The sequence below is a fragment of the Pithys albifrons genome, chromosome 11 (genome assembly GCF_047495875.1).
Source record: "Pithys albifrons albifrons isolate INPA30051 chromosome 11, PitAlb_v1, whole genome shotgun sequence".
NCBI lineage: Eukaryota > Metazoa > Chordata > Aves > Passeriformes > Thamnophilidae > Pithys > Pithys albifrons.
In genome coordinates this window covers 18278666-18300942 of record NC_092468.1, presented here as the reverse complement: position 1 = coordinate 18300942, position 22277 = coordinate 18278666, and the positions used below count along the sequence as shown (strand labels likewise).

At 41.3% G+C, this 22277-nt stretch overlaps 1 protein-coding gene across 9 annotated transcripts in view; it reads right to left on the bottom strand.

Annotated features, from left to right (window-relative positions):
* Positions 1-22277, bottom strand: part of MCF2L2 (MCF.2 cell line derived transforming sequence-like 2) — a 157425-nt gene that overhangs the window by 36634 nt on the left and 98514 nt on the right. For all 9 annotated transcript variants that reach the window (XM_071567044.1, XM_071567043.1, XM_071567048.1 and 6 more), the window contains exons 16-18: positions 4773-4839; positions 3500-3615; positions 2155-2224 (exon numbers count right to left, since the gene is read on the bottom strand). In XM_071567044.1, coding sequence (XP_071423145.1) covers positions 2155-2224; positions 3500-3615; positions 4773-4839 — 253 coding nt within the window. The remainder of the gene's footprint in view (positions 1-2154; positions 2225-3499; positions 3616-4772; positions 4840-22277) is intronic.

Below are 22277 nucleotides of genomic sequence, written 5' to 3'. Positions count from 1 at the left end.
TCACTGTGGATCTCAGGATGCTTTCAGGCAGCTCTGGAATCAGGGCTGAAAAGGCCCTGTGTGATCAGACAGGGGAAAACTCTTCAAGTGTGAATCTCAAAAACTACCTGTTCCTAATTATGAGCCCACCATGACGTTGTGGCAGGGTGGCCACAACCACAAAAAGAACGGAAAATAGAGAAGAGAATCTGCAACAATGTGAGTTTCCTCACAGAACTCTGCATCACCTGGAACAGCAGCTGCCTCTGTTTCCCTGTCACAGCCATAACTCCTGGGGCAGCAGAAGCCACTGCTCAGCAGGAAGGCATAAAAAGCTGCCAAATCACGGGGAACACAAACACACAACCAGACTTTTGTTTGTGCCTCCTAAAGCAGTCCAACAGAAACAACACATTTCTGGACTTTATGTGGCTTCTTCTAAAAACAGAATATAAGAGCAAGTTCTGGAATCAAAGGTGCTACTGTGTGAGCAAAGACATCTCAAGAGAGAAGCTTGTGCTTTCTTAGTGTGAAATTTGAAATAGGGGGAAAGCAAACACATGATTTAACCTCTTATTTGATAGACTTAGTAGGGTTTGCCTAGGCCACAGAAACTGATGAGCAAAGGTCACAGAGGGACTGGTTTTCTTTCACTTCACACCTGAACTGCAGCTTTAGTGCTGCTTTCATATCAGAAAAATAGTGAGGAGAATTGAGCTCAAAAGCTATTTTTACAGAAAGAGACATAAGCTGCAATATTTAAACATGGAATTTGAACTTTCTGCAGAATTATAGTCTCAATTTGATATCAAGAACTTTTTTTGGCTGTAAATCCAGGGATATTTGCAACACATGCACTATTTCATTCTGGTCTGCATTCTTCAAAGACCATTTATTCTCTTTTGCATAATGATTTCACCACAATATTTTCCAGCTCAGCATCTGAATCTTAGGCAAACAACATATTCTTTAGTAGTGTAATTTACTCAAGCTCTAAATGCTTTGTTATTAAGCAGAAAATTCAGTGGGCATGTTTACACTCGTATGATTCTCTTCAGCCTGACTTGTTTCTAAATTGGGGGTATACCCTTTGCAAGTATCACATGTGTGTAATTCCCATTAAATCTTAGTGATGTGGGAGTGCTCAACATCTCTGACTACTTTGGTACATCCAAATCTGTCTGTATTTAGTGTGCACCCTGGAAAAGCAGCAAATGCTGGATGTACACAGGAGGGGCAGGAGGCACCTTTGACTACAGTGCATTTCCTGTGCAAAACCAGAGTCTTATTCAAGGAGTTTTGTCAGACTGATAACAGTAGCAACCCACCAAACCAGGTTTTTTCCCATCAGTAGGGCCCCTGAAGAAGTACAACATAAACCAGCACCTCTAGTTGTGCTGCAGGAAAGAGAACAAAGGGTCAGGGTCATGGAGGTGGTGGTAGAGGGAGATGTGACTGGAGCTCTCACAAAAGCTGCACAGCTCGAGCATGGAGAGCCACAGGAAGCAGAACACATAACTGACTGAAGCCATCATGGCCTGGTGACTTCAGGGTTTCTCAGAGATGAGCTCATCCTACTTCTAAGCAAACAGCTGACCCTCACCACTTCATGCAAGTGGGAAGAATTCCCCTTGTTGAATTTTGTGAACAGGTAAAGGAATCTACTTCCCAGAGTCTTATGGAACTGGTGGAGTCCATGCATGGATGGCAATAGGCTCTGCTGGGCCAGGTCTAGGGGAGTAAGTGTCCTGAATGGAGCAGAGAAAAGAGGTAAAATAGGGCAGGAACATAATGCATTGTCTGCACTCAGAGCAACCTGCATTTTACTACAGGCTGGGGCCAGGGTTACATCAGATTGCTGGTATAGATTTGTCTGGTTTGAAAAGCATGTTAAACATCTCAATCACTGTTATTTGTTGTGGGTTTTTTCTTTTAGAGGGGACTTAAAATACTTGGTAAAACACTGATAATAGTTCTTTTCCTGTCAGTAAACCAGGCAAAGGGACAGATTTCAGAATACATGCTGGTTAACTGCGGCTTAATTTGGGAATATCTGCTTATGGGAGTTGCCCTCATTCACAAAAGGAATCAGAGTAAAAGGATAGGAGTAAATCCCTAAGTCCTGTTGGATAAGACTATAGATATTCATAGAAACCTGCAAAATTATATACTTACTCTTTTCAAAAAGCATCGGGCAAGAAGCTCAGGGTTTTCAATGCAATTTTCTATCTCCTTAAGGAAAATCCTGAGAGGGAGAAAAGAGAGCAAAGAGTAATGTAAAATCCCACTCACATTGTGTGCTATCTTCTGTGTAAATCCAGCTCAAAGCCTTCATGTTTGTAGCACTAGGGGAAGGTAACAATGCTGACACACAAAGAAATATGTATTTTAGAAAAATGGGATGTGGTTCACAGCTGAATCACTAATATTATCATGTTTTCATGTGCTCACAAGCATTTGAGATGTCTGGTTCCTCTGGCTGTTGAGATTTGTTTCCACTGTGTAGCCCAAATACCTGCTTCCCATTTGGGTATGGGGATTTTTCAGAACAGCCAGAAAAGGCAGGAAAGCTCTGTCAGATGCAGTTGCTCAATCAGCAAAAAATGAAAATATGGGATGTAGTCCAAAAGTTTCTGCAGGGACAGTCAATGCACTAAGCCTTTAGGGAAAGACCAGGCTTGCAAAGGGAGAGGAATATCCTTCTCCAAATGGAAGACACAATCTTTCAAAATAATATATAAACCGGAAAATATTTTTTCTACTACGTATTACCTATTCTGGCATATTAAAATTAGCAAAAGGGAGAGGTTTTTAATTTATTTTGTTCAACTGTTTGTTATATCTTACAGGCAATTATTATTATGCTAAATTCTCACTTTGGCTACAGCCAGTTTTACTTAAGCAAGGCTAGGAAAAGCAAGAAATTTACAGAAGTAGCCCTAAGCTTTGTGTTTTGAAAGATGATTGAAAAGAGGTTAATCTTGTTCCTAACTAGTATTCTGTAGTTATGGGCTCTAGATTACCTTGTCCTCAGCACGGACAACGCTTCTGCAAAGGTTTATGAGTATATGAAGGATAAAATTCCTTAAGAAAAGCACTATGACATGAATCACATCTTGTGATCTGATAACAGAAATACAGAACAAATAAGCTGAACACTAAGAAAACTTCCTCACAGAGGGACTTTGCCAGAGAAAGAGCATCAGGATTTAGTTCTGTGACATCTACCAGTGTACCAAGAGAGGTGGTAAAATATTCACCACGAGGGACATTCAAAATGGATAATGACTGGGGAAATCACAAGTAAATGCACAAAAGGGTATAATCTTTCACAAAACAGATGAAACACAATGATCTCAGGTGTGATCTGTACACATGGTTTTACAGGACACACACAGAGGCAGAGTGAGGATGACCCTTCCTGCCAGTGGATGTGTGAGTATGACAGAGCACCCCACAAAAAGGAGCAGAAATGACAGGAGCACCCGAGGACACAGAACAACCACCAGTTCCCACGTGCCTGTTGTGGAATTCATAGATTTCTGGGAGGTTCCCAAAAAGAATTTCCTTCTTGTTCTGAAGTGCAGATGGAATCAGATGTAACAAATTGGGATTGTCCATTTCTGAAGCATACCCCTGCAGAGAAGAGTGGAAAATAAAACCAGCCTGTTTTTACCAGGGAAGAAGCATCATGTCCAAGACACTGAAAAAGCCCCAAAATCTGAGTGGTTTTCCTCTCAGCAGAGCATACAAAGGCCTCTCTGGTGCCCGCTGTTTTGCTGTTCCCATGAATTTCTGATGCTTCTGGTTTTCCCCAGAGCTTTTACCCATTAACTGTGCAAATACATTTTTAACCACAAATGGACAGACTACTGGGTTGACAAAAAGAAGATGGAATTACATCCCTAGGATTCAAAAGCCATTTTGGTCATGCAGGGGTGGGAACTGCAGGACTGACAGACACGTATCTTTCTGCTACACTGCTGCATTGCATAAGGTTTAGTTTGGATTTATTTGTTGAAGTGTGGTATTTGACTTGACTATTTTGGTGTTTCTTGTAGAAACTGGATTGTGTTTACTCAATAAAATCTTTGAGAGAAGAACATTCTGATTTTAAACTCAAGAGTAATATATAAATTACTAGAGCTGTCAACTCACACAGATCAAATTCAATGAAGAAGCAACCACGTCCTTCAAGTCCCACCCAAATATAACCACGATTGATCCCTACTCAGCTTCCATCTTCCCATAGACGAGGGACCTCAGACTCCACACACACACAGTGTGCTGGTATCCTGTGAGTTTTAAAAGCTCAAGAATTATATTTGCATTGCGAGCTGCTCTTCTGTGTGTTCAAGCACTACATGGGACAATAAAGAAGAGCATGAGGAAGGCCTTCCTTTTCCTCAACCATTTTCCAAACCTAGAGTGCAGAAAATTGAGTGTCTGGCCCCATGGAAATCAGGGGTGCTGCTTCTGAGACCTACTGGTGATAATTTTGAAAAGTCACATGATTAGCTATTGCTCTGTCTGTAACTTTGAGAACCACAGAACTTGTACCATTCTGTGGGTTGAGGCCAGAAAAGGTGCCTCCTTTTTTAAGCCTGAGGAAAGATTGTTTAATAAGATGTTCAAAACATCTTTCCCATTCTCCACTCCAAGGCTGAGCTATCTTGCCAACAGGCCTGTGTGTTATAAACAGGAGGTGGGAGTGTTTAGCCCAGGAAGGATGTGCACCTGCAGTGATGACTTAAAGGTTAAGCACCAGAAGTAATTTCAGAAGAGTTTCTTACCTCTATTATACTTTGAAGTTCTTCTACATAAACCCGTTCTGTTTCTATCAGCTCATTGATTATGTGGCTAAAAGACAAGAAAGGTGGAGGGTTACAGGGTTTAGTCACAGCTCGACAAAGCACACATGAAACAAAAAATTTATATTCCTTGTATATTCATTTTTTATGCCTCCGACTACACGCAACAATAAAACCCTCTGAAGGTCTTTTCTCAGTACTTCCATATTGTGCCTTGTTGATAAGATTAAAAGACCTAAACACATCTTGGACTGTCATTTTTTTCAGCTCTTTTTAAACTTCATCTTTATTTCATCTGTCATTTTTATACCTGTAAGTCTCAAAAAAATAAGATTTAAAATGCCCCAGAAGGCAAACAAAACCCAGTTTCTCTTGTAAGAATAACTAACAATACTCAATAAAATGAAATTATATTTCAAAGCTATGTTAATGTTTCTGGTTTGCTTTCATAAAATAAACAAACTTGGTCACTAGACTTCTGTTCTTTAATACATTGCAAAAAGAGCCAACAGGATGATGTCAGAAATCTGAAACCAGAAAGTTAATTAGAGTAAATGTTTATACTACATTTTGGACTTTTCTAATATTAGTTTAATGCTCCTAAGTAACTTGGAGACATATATCTTGAAGATGCCTGATGTATTTCACAGAAACATCCATGTAACCAGTTCACTTTGGGACAAATAAATAATTAGATTTTAAAATAAAATTGCATTAGAACTCTCAACATTTTTTTTAATGCATCAACTCTCCTATATTATCAAGAAAGTGTTGTCTTTAATACTCTCATGAACAAAGTTTTCAGGGTAGCTCCTCCAGAGGTTTGAGCAGTTTCTCCCTGAAGGAAAGGACAAGTGCTTAGTGTTCTCTTCCTGGTCTGTGCTTCACAAGAGCCTGTAAGCACACAGCTACCTCAGGCAAAAACACACCACCAGAAGGACACCAGGGAGCAATGTCTGAAGGAACTGGAGTATGGCCAGGCACAAGCAGCACATAACCTGAGGCCAGAAAGTGCAGGCAACTATGGGCACCAATTCCAGCACGAGCATTCCTCCACTATCTCCCTGAACATACAGTTTGGTTACCTGGATTTTCTATATCACACAACAGCCACGGAATCAGCCAGACCCCACTAGCACTTTATATCATGAACCACATCTGTACTGTTGTTGGAGGATTTTGTCATCCTCCAGAATTTCTTAGGATGTCCTTTCTGAGGTTAAAAAAACAATCACACTTTTGATAAAGCCTCATTTGAGTCATTTGGCCAGGCATTTGAAAGTAAAATAATCACACTCCAGCTTGCAGCTTGAAATGCAAAAGCACTGACTAAAACATCACTGGGCTACTGAAATAGATTCACTGGTTTGCTTTGGATTTCCCCGGTCTGTTTCAAGACAATGTAGTATTTCAGGCTAGGTCTGGACCACTTATTCTGGTCTTATGGGCTATTACTGTTTTATTCATCACTTGAGAAACATTATAAATACTGAGAAAACCAGACCTTACCTTCAGTAAGATGTTACCTTCAAATGACCCATAATGTTTCAAATTTTATCATAAAATTGCTGGGATTTCATAGGAATTAGCATTATGACATAGGTATCTTGAATAATAATTTAAATAAAGACAAAATTGCAGAGTGTCCACCACAAGGTAGGGCAATGGATCAGGGCTGTACCTTGCACACTCAAGGAGTTCTGACTGACCACTTAACCTCCATATTGATCTCAAATTGAGATATTTATGCACAGGAAAGCCACACACCTAGCAATACAGAAAAATTATATTGCCCTTCATGACTAAGCAGTACTAACAAAACGATGTGCAAAGTGCTTCTACAGTACTATACATGACTTCCTAAAGACGAGCTGTGTTGGACTCTAACCCATGCCCTGTCTCTCTATCTGTGCCCATCCCACAGTCTCCAGGTATTATTTTACATGCTATTCTTTGGAAGGCATTATTCTGTATTTCTTTCTCTGACAGGGCTGGTGCTACAGCAGCTCCCACAAACCCTCAGTACAAAGCCATCAGAAAAGAGCCTTCCTTAACTCCAGTGCTCCTGGAGCAAGTCACCTGAATTGCTCTGCAAATAATAACCACAGCAGCAAAATCTCAAACATTAAAGCCTGTTGCACATGAACCACCCTCTTGTCAAACTGTTAAAAATACAAAGCTATGCACTTGGCCACAGACCTTAGAATTGCCCTGACCAAAACACAATTTAAGAACAGTAAATTAAAGAGTTCTGTGAGTGTGTCTTGTTGCTGCAGGGGAAAGCATTGAGAGGCTTAAAGGAGACACTCACGCTGACCATGTGAGCATGCTAGGTTGGGAAATGGTGAAGTAGAGACCTCACTGTGGCACAGGGGATTGAATGGCATTTGAGACAGTCTTTCAGCCTAGATCTGATTCACATCAGAACATGAGGGGTGAAATGGGAAATGCTTATCTCTTCTGGGATGCCACAGAACTGTGTAGGTTGAAAAATACCTTTAAGATCACAGAGTCCAACCCTTAACCCAACACTGCCAAGTCCACCACTACACCATGTCCCCAGCTGTCACATCTACATGTCTTCTAAATTCCTCCAGCAATGCTGACTTCAGATCCTCCTGTTTGTTGCCCATGCTATGTGCATTAGTGTAGATGTACTTCAGTTGGGCTATTGATCCCACCACCTTTCTAGAGGGAGAAGCATCAGTTCCTCCATAACCATTCTCAGGCATTCCTGTGGTTTCTGACTGATCCATAACCTTTCCTGCCACATGGATCTCCATGCCCTACCCCCTCTGAGAGAGCAGGCAGAAGGATCTCACTGGCTCTCCCTTCACGCCCTGCTGTGCAAACTGCTGCATGAACTGTCATGTCAGGCCTTGTCTGCCCATCCTGTTTGCAGCACTCCCGGCTGCTGCCATTCTCAAGCGTTTCTATTATAAAAGAAAGGCTGGGGAGGTTTGGCCACCCCAGCCCCTGGCTACACTCAGGTCCTGTCGGCCACTCCTGCTCTGGTTGTGGGCCCCTGGTGACTGTCTCTGCTCCCCCTGAGGTTTCTCTAGTTTTGGAAATTCCCTGTGCACTTTCCACTGTGAGAAAAACATATTCAAAAACTGTACAGTTTCTGTTCCACTGCTGATTCTGGCAGTGCTGGAGCTGCTGACCTCTGTGACCGTCATGGAGCAGCAAGGGGAACTCAGCACACACCTGCTGTGAGGATCATGTTTAGGGAAAATACGAAGCAGCAATTGACAGGACCATTGTCACAGGCAGCTCTTCCAACTCCCTTTTCTCCTTTGATATGCATGACTAAGTTAGAAACAATTTCCAGTGTAACTGGGATGTGTGAGGTAAAGGGGCAAGGGAGATCTTCCACACCCCCTTGTTGGTTCATTTCAGAGACATTTTACACGAAGAGGAGGTTTGCATGGCAGCAGTCCAAAGACAACAAAACTCTGAGTTGACTCAAGTTTATGGGCAGGTCTCACAAGGATAGATCCTCACTAGGATCATTCTCAAGCAAACAGGCCATCTCAGAGGGGATGGTAAAGATTGGTAAAGGATTAGGCATCTGACCGGAAAGTCTAAGTTTTCCATGGAATCTGAGAAATCCCTAAGGTCCTATCTAGAGGCATCCTTGTTGCCAGTAAATCTTCATTCCACTTACTTGCTCTTTCCCTAAAGAAACAAAGAAACTCACCAAATTGGAAGAGTTTGCCAAAGGTGGAATACTCTGGGCTCAATAACATCGGACTCACCAGCTTTTGTGGCATGGAAATAGTGAAACACTGCTCAGGAGATCAAGGCCAGCTTCCCCTCTGTGAGTGGAATTCACTGCGTGTCCTGGGAGAGGGCGCTCAGCCACCACTGCCCTGGCCAAGCACTCCATATGGCAGGACCTCTGCTGCCACCATCACTTGGCAGAACTAGGATGTGACTGGAGGGTTCACGCACAGGCTACTTGGTACAATGTTGTCAGATGTTCCTCCAGCAAAGAAAATTTCTCTTTATGGAACAGATTTAAATGCATGAATTAGCTCACATTTGACTGAATGATTGAACTGCATTTCTAATGAAACATCATGGTCTTGGCTACATTAAGACCACATTTCCCACAGGTGGGATTTCACATGGGTTTCCTTTGGGCAGGCCAATCTTGCTTCAGCAGCCATGGCATCCTGCTGCCCTGCAGCACTATTAAGATCTCACACACTGAGCCAGTTTCCACTACTCCTAGCTTTGCCAGCACAATAAGGATAAAAAGGAAGGAGAAAATAGCAGGAAGACTATTTCCACTTTGTCACTGGTTCTCTTTCTGACATCTGGCATGTTAGTCATGACATGCTGGAGTGAAGAAAAAAAATGATTGCACAAAGGATTCTCTTCAACAAGGTTGAGAATGTAGGAGCTGCCATGGAAATCAAAGCATTGGGAAGAGACTTGTTTTTAACCAAGGTCATAAGTGAAACCTTGAAAATGATGTAAACTCTGGTATTAATTAGCACCTCGCACTTGTAGGGGTGCATTTGTCTGTCTGTCCCTGCCTCACACTGCTGACATTTAGACCAAACTTAGTTATTTGTATTGCTTTGGACTGTGCAAATAGCAATTAGCAGCATTGTTAACCAAGTATAAACTTACCCCATTCTGCATTAACCTGTTGCAACAAAACTCTGCCAACAGGTACGTATTTGAGTTGGCTTCCTCTGGTAACAGAGAGCACTGCTGGGAAGGTCATCACTGCAGTGACCATAAAGCAGACACATACCAGACTGTTTTATGCCCATAACTTTTCCTCTTTCCTTCTTCTTTGACAACAGAAGAAAAAGGAAACATAATTGAATGGCTGGCCAACCTCCCCAGAGGCATCAGGTCATCCTGCAGGTTGGCATCACAGTGATCTTGGTTCCTCTGCTGTACATGTGCTGCCTTAAAAGACCCTATCTAATATAATGAAACACCAAGCAGAAATAATATCTAGAGATTACTATAACCTATTTATATCTCCTCTGGCTAAATATCAATTGCTTTGTGCTCACATAGTTACTATTTGTGCATCCTGCTCAGATGGCAACATAAACTAATTCAGATGTTTGTTTCCATAGCTGTGCTGCTTCCGTAACAGACTCACTGGCTCCCCTTCACTCACAGATCCTGTTTCTATGCCAGGATTTGCTATCACAGGTGCCTGTCCTGATAAAGAGTCTTTTTCCAGCAGAGGAACTGGAGCTATCAAATAGAATTAAACCAATAAGGTTTTATGAAAAGAAACCCCACTATAAATCATAACTGGTGTCTCAAAATTATTGTGGTGCAGAAAACCTGTCTGCATGACACATGTGGAGCCAGCAGAAGTGGCCCTTGTGCATGAGTACTCCTTATCTGTCTTGCAGAAATGGACAGTGCCTAGAAGGTGAAAAGTTACTATGTTCAACAGCTGAAATTGAAAATATTGGCTCTTTTAATACCTGAGTAATCAAACACAAGAGAAAGGACTTATTGAATCTGTGTACAGTACAATGGATACATAACCTTAGAATAAATATCAACATTGGACAGAGTTGGTCTTAGAGAAGTGAGAGGAAAAAATGAGCACAGTGCTTAAGACCTTCTCGTCCCAGCACTGGCTAGTTTTAAATTCTGTGAAATTTCTATTTATGAATGTAAATAAAATATATCAAAGTTGTATTTTTGGCATTGGTATCTTTTTTGTAAGTAACAAATGCTGAAAATCTCACTGTTCCAGTAGAAATAGAATCAGTTATAAACAACACATCCAGTTTTAAATTAGAAATCACTACAAGAAATTCAGACTGGTCTAATCTTAAAATCTCAAAATTATCTTGGTGCTATGGAATCAAAAGAAATGACAGCATGTCAGCTGCTGTGTAGAGGAAACTTCCATTCCACCTACATAATTACATTTAAGAGGAACTATTTTTTATTTCTCACAGTGCTAAAAGTGTTTTTTCCAGTCGAAAAGTATTCTCAGGTGAAGTTGTGCAACACCTCAAGTGAAATTTGAGTAATGAGTCAGTTGCTGTACTTTACCTCCTAAAGTGGAATAAAAGATCATTCTGGACGTAAGAGCATGTGTTTGTAAGAACAGAACTTTACAGTTGTTAGTTGATACAGAAAACATTTCTGATTTCTCTGCTGTATACTCCTTTTTTTTTTTCAAATGAGAGCAACGCCTTAAAAGAACAATGACTGTTCTTCAAGTACATTTCATGTCTGCAAAACCCCCTACCAACTAACCTTGAGAAGCATAAAGGATTTAGGTAGTATTCTCCACCATCTGAAAACTAGTGACCCTTAATGAAGATTTTGTAATTGCCAGCCTAGGTGATCCTGTTCTGCTGAGATGTCAAATGGATTTGCTCCAGCTGTTATGGAAGTTGTTCTGAGCAGAAGGACTGCATCTTTGTTAGAAATATATTTCACCACCAAAGTCACAATTTATAATATTTTGCTGCTTCTGAAATGATCTGAACTCTTCATATATAAGGAATTGTCCCACATTCATTGTTCCCAAAACAAATGACCTTGGGGAAATATTTTTATATATCTTAATTAGTTGACCTACATTATAGGAACCAGAGCATAGTTGTTAATGGAGAGGCAAATTAATTAAATCACCTATCAAAAGGAATAATATGAATAGAGGACTAAAAGTCACGCAGGAGTTCTCTCTCATCTCAGCTGTGCATCTGCACTGAATGAAGCAGCTCTGGACCCAAATTTGGGCTTTAGACAATGTGGATGTTGCAGATTGGTCCTTACTGTGGCCAAAATAACAGGCCATGTAGCTGTGTAAATATTTGTCAACTATCCATACTTGTGATTTTGGTCTTTTAACCTTGCAGCTGCACCATTTCTATTTGATGTTAAAGATTATTTAGCTCTGTACTATCTCACCATTGAGTAATCAATTAGCTAAAAGCAGGTGAATAATTTATAGATACTACTAATTCTAACTGCCAGCTGGTATTGGTATTAGGCCGTATTTGAACAGACTGGAGTAGGATGCCAGTAGATTGATATCCATACAAGCTACTACACACCCATGCTTGTAAAATACCTGCTGTAACTGAGGCACTGCAGGTTGACTCGCTGCTCCCACACTGTGCAGACTTCCCTGTAACTTCTTAGCATTCTTTGTTTGCTTCAGATTATGAGTATTTACATGCCACAAAATTAACTTAATTACTCAAATTTCAGTAGTCTTGCTTAGAAATATTATCCAATCAAAGCAGACCTGCTGATTTCTTAGGCCCAGGGAGATATTGCAGAAAGGACTTAAAGTGAGGACAAGGAAGAAAGAAATAATTCTTCACTACACTTGCTTAGGAATGGATTTGACCTGCTGAACTGAAGTTTATGGGCACTCAAGTTTACCAGCCAACAAAGGAAGCTCATTACTTTTTAGAATGTAAAAATATAAGTGTATATATAAATGTCTAAAAACTAAATAAAGGTTATTAAAATACTGGCATTTTGATTTACTCTTGTTCTTTTTTTCCAGCTAGTAAGAACAAGAACATACAGTCACATCTGATATTTAAAAGATAAGACCCTTGAAATTAAGCAGTCTGAATTTTGTATGTCCTATCTGTGTGGGAAATTCTCAGGATTTCTGTGTCCTGGAATTTTTTTCCTTTCTTCTTTTTGATTAAAAGTTGGAAATAGAGCAGGTAAAAGATCTCTAGATATGTAACAGTTTCTGACTTTTGCAAAAAATATTTGACCCATTTTTCTGTGCTCAACCTGACTTGTAAGACCGCAGCTACTTTCAGATTACATGCAGTGTACTTTTTCCATTCCTTTGTAGACACAATATAATAATGTCCAAACACCAGTTGACCTCACTGAGCAAAAAATCCGATAAAATCTTCACAGTGCTGTGGATTTTCCCATGCAGAGTGGCAATGCATGAGACTTGAAAAAGGACTTTTTTAATAACAGCAAAAGTTACTCCGAAACTGTCAAACAGACAAGATCAACAAAATAAAACCCAAAAGTAGGTTAAAGGAAGCAATGGAAAATATTTATACCGAGAAGTCATGTTGACTATTAGGGCTCAGGCTCTAAGGAAACTCAAACCATGGCCACAGGCTCGAAAATTCTGTGTAATCTCATGTGGGTATCCTTGCTGGTGGGCACCTTGGTGAGACAGAGGAGGATTTAGGCACATGTGATGCTGCTCCATACAGATTCCTACCCTACCTTAATGTCTTACTCCAGAGCACCTCCATTAGCTGTTGTGACTAACACCTCTCGAACCTGTGGAACTCACTCCTTCCCTTTCTGCAAGGACATCTTGTGCCATACAGAGCCTTTTTGGATTGGGATAGAGAAGCTGAATGTGAAACTGTTGGTCATTTCATGCAAATGGCAACACAAATTCCATCCTGAAGGGCCCATTGCTGGAGGAACAGAAGAGCTTCAGCGGTTTTGATTCTCATAGCACATCTGCCTTTGATAGCTTTGTTCTGTGAGACTTCAGAAGGCTATTTGGGTAGAATGAGAAATTAGTTTTACTATCAAAATTAATGTGTTTATATTGGAGATGGCAGACGACAGGAGTTCATGTTGCACTTGGAAGGGAAGGGATGGATTTGGTGAAAATGCTCTGTCCTTTGAGGGTCTGTATTTCAAGCACTGGTACAGGATGCACTTGGAAGTGGTGGCCTCACTATTCCTGGAGGCATTTCAAAGATGTGCAGATGTGGCACTTGGGGACAAGGTTAATGGTAGACTTGGCAATAGTGGGTTAATGGTTGGATTCAATGATCTCATAGGTCCTTTCCAACAGAAATGATTCTGTGGTTCTGTGATTTCAGTCAGAGATAGGACTCTAAGGAAACTCCATCCTCCAAAATCTGCTTCTCCCTGTAATAGAACACAGCACTGTGCCAAATTTATAATCTATGGTCCTTCGGCCCAAGCTCTGGTAGATCTCTTGGATATGCCCTGCTTTTAAATGTCCTCAAGAATGAGTTCTGTGGGGCTCAGGGGAAATAAACCAAGTTGTTATTTATGTGACAATGGGAATGGAGCAGGGGGAGAGAATTCTGATGAGCTCAAATGGAGCTTAGGGGAACAACTTGAGCACATATTCTGTTTTCGTTAATCTCTTCTTGGCACTTTTACATCAGGCAGGAACTTGTGAACTGCCATGGCTGAGGGGCAAACACCCCTTTTTTGTGTGCCCCACTTGCTCTGCAGTGGTACCCAGGGGCAGAGGGGCAGGCAAGGGTCTTGCATCTGCAGCCACCACACTCCCCCAGCAGTGACTGGGAATCACAGCTCTCAGCAACATGCACATCCAGTTACTAAGCTATACTTTGACCAACCCTGTCTGCCACGCCACTGAAACACCATTTGCAGAATTTAATGATAAACTTAGAGAAAGAGGGAGGGAAGATATTCCAAACTTAGAAAGCAGCTGTAGATTACAGCTGGATAGTGTGTTCAGAGGGAAACTCACAATTGCAGATTGAAAGAAATTGGGAGAATACTACCCAGCATTTGGATTTCTTACTTTTTTCTCTAAGCAGCTGCTAATGTCCAACATCTAGGATAATAAAATGGGACAGATAGATTTCTAGGCTCATCCAGGACTGCCATTTCCCTCAAAATCATAGGGAGCTTAGTTTATCAGCCTCAGTGGCTATTACAGGCCTTACACAAGCCTTGCCTAAGTGGGAAATGCCTAGTTTGCCACTGCAGTGTTTGTAGTTAGAATTGGGGCTGGGCACAGTTGCAGTGCTGACTGGAAAAGGTAAACACACACCAGGCCCGGCTGTTACAGAGGTCACAGCTCTTGGTGTCCTCTGCACACGCAGTAAGTCTGGCCTGAGAGTCCCAATGGTGGAACCAGCACAGACAAACAGAACTTAGGGATTTTCACAAAGAAGAGCACACTCAGGGCCACATTATTTAGCTGTAATTTGGGTCAGATGACATAAAGGCATAAAAGCAAGACAGTCCATGCTGGTTCAGCATCTGAAGACAGGTCTGTAATAACTAGAAATGCAAATAAAGCATCAGTGTCTTCCAGCTAGAGGCTACAAAGACCAGCAACAGTGCATTGAATAATTTGGATATGCAGAGGAACTCTACAAAGTCGACAGATGAGTGATACTATATAAAATAGAATTCCTGTTTAGACTCATATGAGGAAAGAATGTTCCTGCTGGATGAAAAAAACCTACATGAATTTTCAGAAGTAAATAGAGAATTCTAAACATGATTATGTCACAAAACTTCCAAACCTAGTTATTATAGTCCCAGCTAATGAGCAGCTTGTTAAATGAAACAAATAAAGTCAGCAGTGATTTACTGCAATTGATAAATCACTGCTCCATTGTATCACTTGCTACTTGGGGCTGAGTGATCTCCCATCTGCCCTGTCCTGTCTGCTGCTGTCCTGCAAACCATGCAATTATTTACATCTGCCCAGTGTGGGTGCAAGTCCCTGACATCTGATTAGGCAACATGACGTGCTCTTTGTGCTGCTGTAAATAACAATGCAAAGTGCTCAGCACTCCTTCATGAGCTAATTGACACACAGAAGCTGCATCTTTTTAACTGCAGATCAGTTTAAGGGCAGATTTCATTGGAAGTGGCGTGAATGTGCAAAGGGAAGGCTTTGGCAGCTGTCTGGAGAATTTTACACTCTAAGAGGAGTGATTGCTCCTGGTTTATTTCAACGATTTCTTAGCTGAGGGACTGTCACTGTACTGCCTTTAATAGAGAAAGCGGCCCCATCTGAACTGAGGTGCTATCAAATCACACCAGTAGCTTCTCTTTCCCCATCCATCAGCTTGGCAGTGACAAGAGCTCTTACATCCTCTGCTCCTTGGCTTGTGCCTACCTTACTTGGGATTTCAAGGTGTCTTTCACACAAATTCAGAAAAGCCAAGGACTTGTTATGTCACAGCAAAGTCAGGTTTTTATGGAGAGGTGACAGAGCTATAGTTAGGGAAGAAACAAACATAGACATCTTTGGGTCCACATGTGCTTCTTCAGAGAAGATGCATCCAGATCCAGGCCAAAACAAAGCTGCTTTTATTTGCATGTGCCCTGTAAGCCCTGAGCTGGATCAGGGAGTGGGAGAGAGCAGACTTTTAGTCATGTCCTGGATAAGCAAAAGAAGCAGGAAGAGGGTGCAGATTGCCCTCCATTGACTGTATGTTTGCAGAAGTTTCCAATACCCTTCAAGTGGGGCACACACAGTCCTGTGACACAGGGCAAGACAGAAGATACTCCTGATCCTAATCAGCCCATGTGCCTAAACCAAACCAACCATCCAGGATGTGCATGTGGCCAGCTGCATTCCAGGAGCCTGCCCAGAGCCAACAGGCAGCAGAACAACTGCGCAGAAAACAAGTTGAGGAATTCCTGGAATTTCTGAAGAGTATTAAAATAACCTTAGTATCCAATAGCAAGCAGGTATGAGAGATAATAGAAGTGACTGCTTAACCCTCTTTGATACTTGATTAAAGTGCAAATTTTGTAAGAAAACATGAATATTGAAAGTGCTTATTTCAGCCTTTTTCTACCTCCTAGATTCTTTAGGAGCAGGGACACAAGGACTTCAGGAAACCTCCAGAACACTCAGTAAACTATTGTATTGTAGTAATAAGAATTTTATTTTCTCCTGTTCATAATAATTTTTGCAGTTCCCAGAATTATCTGGAACTATAGTAGGAATACATCTCCTCTTGCTATTCTGCACAGATTTCTATCAGCAGCAAGATCTCCCTACATGGCAGCTTACACTTCACTTCAAAGATCTTCACAACCCTTTAGGCTGTAATTAGACTTGTAAGTGCTGGAGCCAATCTGCCCAACAGAGAAACTTCTCTGAAAACAAAGATTTTGTAAAAGTTGAAAGAGACAATGGCAAACAAGAAATGGCTTGTGGCTTCTTGAAATTTCTCCTGCTGACTGAACTTTCATTAAGTCTGGTGAAAGAAAACAGCTCCCTGTGCCTATCAATGAAGTCAAGAACACAGTTTCTCTTCTAAAGTGTAGGCTTCAAGTTCTTCCCTTCTACCAGGGAAAGTTTTCATAAAACTGGAAATTAGATTAGAAAGACATGCTGCTGAGGTTCTACTGTAACACCTATGTCTCAACTACTCACCAAATTCACATTCTTTCAATTGTAATAGAAGTCTTATGTTTCATTCTATTATGAAATTTGTTATATCTTCCACTTACATACTGTATGGAAACCTTTGCAATGAGTTTGACTTAGGCCATATAAAGAGGAAAATCATTCCCCCTTTTGGGGTTGTTCAGGCTGGAAAAGAGAAGGCTCCAGGAAGACCTTTCATGGACTTCCAAAGTACAGGAGAGAGACATTTACTAAGACTTGTAGTGACAGCACAAGGGGCAATGGTTTTAAACTGACAGAAGGCAGATTTAGATTAGGTATCAGGAAGAAATTCTTTACTGTGAGGATGGTGAGGTGCTGGCACAGACTGCCCAGAGAAGCTGTGGATGCCCCATCCCTGGAAGTGTTCATGGCCAGGCTGGAAGAGGTTCTAAGCAACCTGGTCTAGTGGAAGGTTCCCTGCCCAAGGTAGGGGTAGTTGGACTAAAAGATCTTTGGGTCCGTTCCAACTCACACTATTCTGTGATTCTAATATTTATCTCTGCCTCCTGTAGAAGTTCTCCATCTTTGGCCAGTAGCTAATGAAATCAGGAACCTCACTTCTCTTCTGCCATATGCAGCTCTGATGATTACAACAAGCACTTGGACATCAAAGCTTTTAGCAGCACTCCCTGAGCTACTATTATTTTTGACACCAGTCCACACCTAAATTTAGCAATTCCCAGACCTAATGTTAGTGCAACTTTGCTACTGCTGATTTAGAATAGGGCTCTGGCACAATATTCTCATTCTGAAAATAGCTTCTAATTCTTTACCCAGGGCAGGAGGGCTGTCCTGCTCTACTCACACAACCTGATGGTTCAGTGAGATACTTATTCTCATGTTCAGAGTGATGCACAGACTGATTTACGAAACTCCCCAGTCCATGTTAGATCAATAACACTGAGGTAGGCCTGATTCATATATTAAGATACACTGAATTTAAAGGACTCTTAAATGTAAATCATATCCAAATCTGTAGTTGGAACCTGTCATTTAAGGGTACAAACACCTTCAGGGATAGATCCATAGGTTGCTCACTCCAGGATGTGAATTTGCAATGGTGACAGCTGGCTGCTGGTGAGCAGAAGTGACCCCAGATGCTCCCCAGGTTTCCTCAGAACATAACACGAACTTTAAGTGCATGTTCAGAGGACAAGCAGTGAGTTTGGACTGTGTACATACTTGGAAACTACTTTGCATGTGTACAGCAGTGCTCCATGCATACGTGATAGCTGAGGCCACTCCTAGTTCTTAAACTTGACTCTCTTTCATTAAAGTCCCATAAGCGATACCTCAGACTCCAGATCCTAGAGCTGGCCATTCATGAAGTTAATTCTGTCTGAATATAAGCTCTAGGAGAGTTTACAGTCTCATGAGGATTTAATTCAGAAAGCAGGGATTATGCTGCTTATGTGACATGCCACATCCAAGTACAAACCCACCAATGCCTTGCAATGTTCCAGCTTATTATTCAGTAGTAATAGACATGAATGAAAATGAAATGACACTACTGTCATTTCTGTCACTGCACACCAGCCACTTGGATATACATGTTGTTGTGCTTATAAGTGACCACTCACGAGAACACGCTGACAAATCATTGAGAACATCAACACCACGTGCAGGATCTGGGGGATCATCTCATGAGAAGAGTGAAACTCTCCTAACAAAGTGACCCAGCCTTTGTTGCAAGGATAAAAAAATGATGGGTAAATTAGATCCAAAGCCAATCAAACACAAAAATATTCCAAACTTACAGGAAATTCAATTTCTTATCTGATAGGGATCATCAATATCAACTATTTGGGTGGAGTTTCTTGATCAGTTTATCCACTCCATAACTATGAAGGAAGTCACATGCACCTTTGCCTGCTCCCAGTCACTTCTTCCTGCCCTTTCCTTGCATTTGACAGTGAGGGTATATCAGCAGGCACACTCAGGTAAACTGAGCAAGAGGAGCTGATCCAGCTCAAAACTAACCTCACAAAAGTGGGGAAAAAAAGGCCATGCTAGCTGTACAGATGCCAGCACTGCAGAAGGGATGCAAAGGGACAACATGAGGAGCGTGTGAGGAGAGAAAGCAGAAGGGACAGCAGCAGCCCTAAATTAACTTTGACTGACTATAAAACATCAGCAGAATAGACCTATGAATCACATTCCCTTTCATAAAATAATGACATAGAACATCTGACCAAATAATCTCCCCACAATAACATTTGAACACAAACTGAATATCTCAGTAATGTAGCTAATGCATATAAGATAGTAAGGAATGCAGTAGTTAGGTCTCCATGAATTTGGTCAGTGTGCTACAGTAACAGGCTGCCTGCAGCCATTTGCTTAAGTGAAGTAGAAAAGGCTGCCCTCCTTATGATTTTACCAAAAATGCCCAAGTATTTTATACTTCCAGTCTAAGCACAGAGTCATGTAGCTGTGAAAACTATCACATTTCTCATACAAGAAACATGCCATGGACACACAGAAAGATGCTGGTTTGGCTTATCAAACAGAACTGTTCTGGATTTTTAGATCATCTTTTCATTGATTATTTCCTCTCATGAATCTCAGGCCCAGACTATACTGGGCTGCACTGGACACAGTAGTTAGGGCACACAGGTTCTGTGGGATCATGCCTGTCCATCCTGTTGGAATGTGTCTGTGGGACGATGACAGCAGCAGCTGGGCTGGAGGTACCTGTCACAACCCTTCTGATTGCACTGTGCAGGTTCACCAGGGCTCCGTGTAGACTCAAATGCTCAGAAGAAATAAATGACAGATCTCTGATCTGAATCTCCTTGTGAAAATACTTCACTGGTAAGCAAGCTTGTGTGTTACTTTCCTAGAAACAAATTGTTTTACAGAATTTCCCTTCTATCTGCTTCCTCCACTGGACAAGAACATCTAAAAGCATGTTGCTCATACTAAGAGTATGAAACAGTAAGAGCAGAGCAGCTTAACACAAATCTGCAGGAATTACACATCACACTGCAAAACTGCAACATTTAAGTATTGCTCCCTGTTCTGTTGAATCATATCAACTCATTATTTATACTAAAATTGGGCCTGAAGTCTTCAGCCAGACATGAGGCCACTGGGATGGATGGCTATATGGGTACAAGGGACCCTGCCTGCCTAAATCCCCATCCCTGCCAGGGTGTGTCTGCACTCTCCTGCATCCCTTCTCTGGTATCAGTCCTTACATCAACAAACAACTTTGCTCTCTAAACCTCTGTGACCTGAGCCTGTGTGTGCTGTAGCACTGCATGGCAGCAGGGTAGGTGCTTCCTGTGGAAAACCATGTGTGAGTGGCTCTTCTGAACTGCAGGCTTGATGCTGCTTGTTCCTTTTTTTGGTGGTTTACAGATGCAGCTTCCTCTGCAGCTGCCAGGCTTGAGTGGGCAAGATATGGCTGAGATGATATGTTTAAGATTTAATTTACAAACAAATACAAGTTGAAAAACCCTCCCTTCCAACACCACTGAAGAAAAAAGAGGAGATAGAGCTTTATTTCTAAATAAGTTTAATCTCAAGGACATGACCCTAACAGGATTTTGTTGTAAAACAAAGAGAAAGGAAAGGGGAATGGGAAGGCAGAAAGCGGAAAGAGGAATGGGGAAGGGAGAAAGGGGAAAGAGAAAAGGGGAAAGGGGAAAGAGGGAAAGAGGGAGGGAACAGAGGGGAAGTGTGATCACTGACAGATATGCTGCATTTAAATTGGAGAAAATTCGTATCAGTCAAGATGGGACATAAGTGAGCACAAAGGCAAAGCTGTTGATCCTTTGAGCAGATGTCACGTTTCAGGAGAAAAGTGGACACAACTCTGAGACAAACTCAGTCACACCAAACTCTCTTTGCAGTGCTAATTAGAAGCAGTGGCTTTCATTCAATAATTGAAATACCTCTGACTTTGCATCCTATGGACCTAGTTATTGAAAATTTGTAATTATATCTGAATCATGTTTCCACATATGCACACCTGATATGTTAAACATATCTCCTGATTTTGAAAATGTGACTCATGGAAGCTTTATTTTCTGGGAGCTGCATTATTCAGACACAGATAAGGCAGAAATGATACCTAGAAGAAAGAATAACTTGGGGGAAAGACCCCCACGTTTGTGAACTAGGAAAAGAATCACTAATTATCATTTTGGTAAGAAAAATTAATGATGCTTGGTTTATAAGATTATTTCTATTACTATTTCAACACCGCTCAGATAACGTCAAATTTCCACAGTGATCTACAAACTTTTCCTTCTAAGGTGAACTGCCAATTGTAAAGAATTATATTTTGTCTTACTGCAGAATCAAACAGACAAAGAGAAATCTGGGAAGGCTGCTATACAGTATTTACTCATACTAAGACACAGAAGAAAAAGGAGAGATCAAGTGAAAAACTCCTTAGGCCTTGAAGTTTCCCCAAACAAAATCTGTATTGCAAAGCAACACCTCCTTCAGTGGGATCATTAGCTGCTCACATTTACCCTTGCTCTACTTTAGCTGGGTGACCTTGACAACACTATTCCTACCTCTGATTTTCTCTCTTGTATGTGAAAACAATTCCTGCCTCGTAAAGATGTTGTCAGATATATGGTTGTAAAGTGACAGAGACTCTAATTGTCATGATATGCAATAGTTAAATTTCTGTGAAGTCAATGATGAGGTCAGGAATGATTCAGATCAATCAGAGTCATGTGAAAGAATGGGAGATACACAATGGGTTTGTGTTTGACATTTTGTTGAGTGAGAAATCTCTCTGCTTCTATGATTCTATGAAACCACACAAGGCACAGAATTATAGTGGCTTTTCAACTAAATTTGAGTGAGTGCTTTTTTTAACCCAGTTTTTCTCTTTACAAAAGTTTGGCAGAAGTGTATTTAAAGAAGGCACATTCACAGCACTTTGGTTTGTTTTTTAAATACTTTTGTCTCAGTCTACTACTCATGGAGACTGGCTTACTAGCGATGTTCTTCAGTGAACCACGCAGTCCCTTCAAGGTGGTGTAACAAGTCATCAAGGTTTGTGGGGAAGGTAGAAGAGAAAAACAAACCCTAACTCTCATTTTTTACTTCTCTGAAGATTTCCAACAAGAAAGTAAGATAAGTTTCACTGTGACCTGCAAACTAACTACCCAGCAGTAAGATGTTATTTGGCACCTTGTAGGCTTAGAGCAAAAAGTCGCTAAACTTCCATGGTGTCTCGTAAGAAGATAAAAGCACTTCCGATCTTCTAAGCAGCATTACTTCTAGCACTTGGAGTGCCGTCGCAAGACTGAGTTTCCCCACGTAGCAGGCTCACCCTCCCCTCCTCCTCGGGAGCA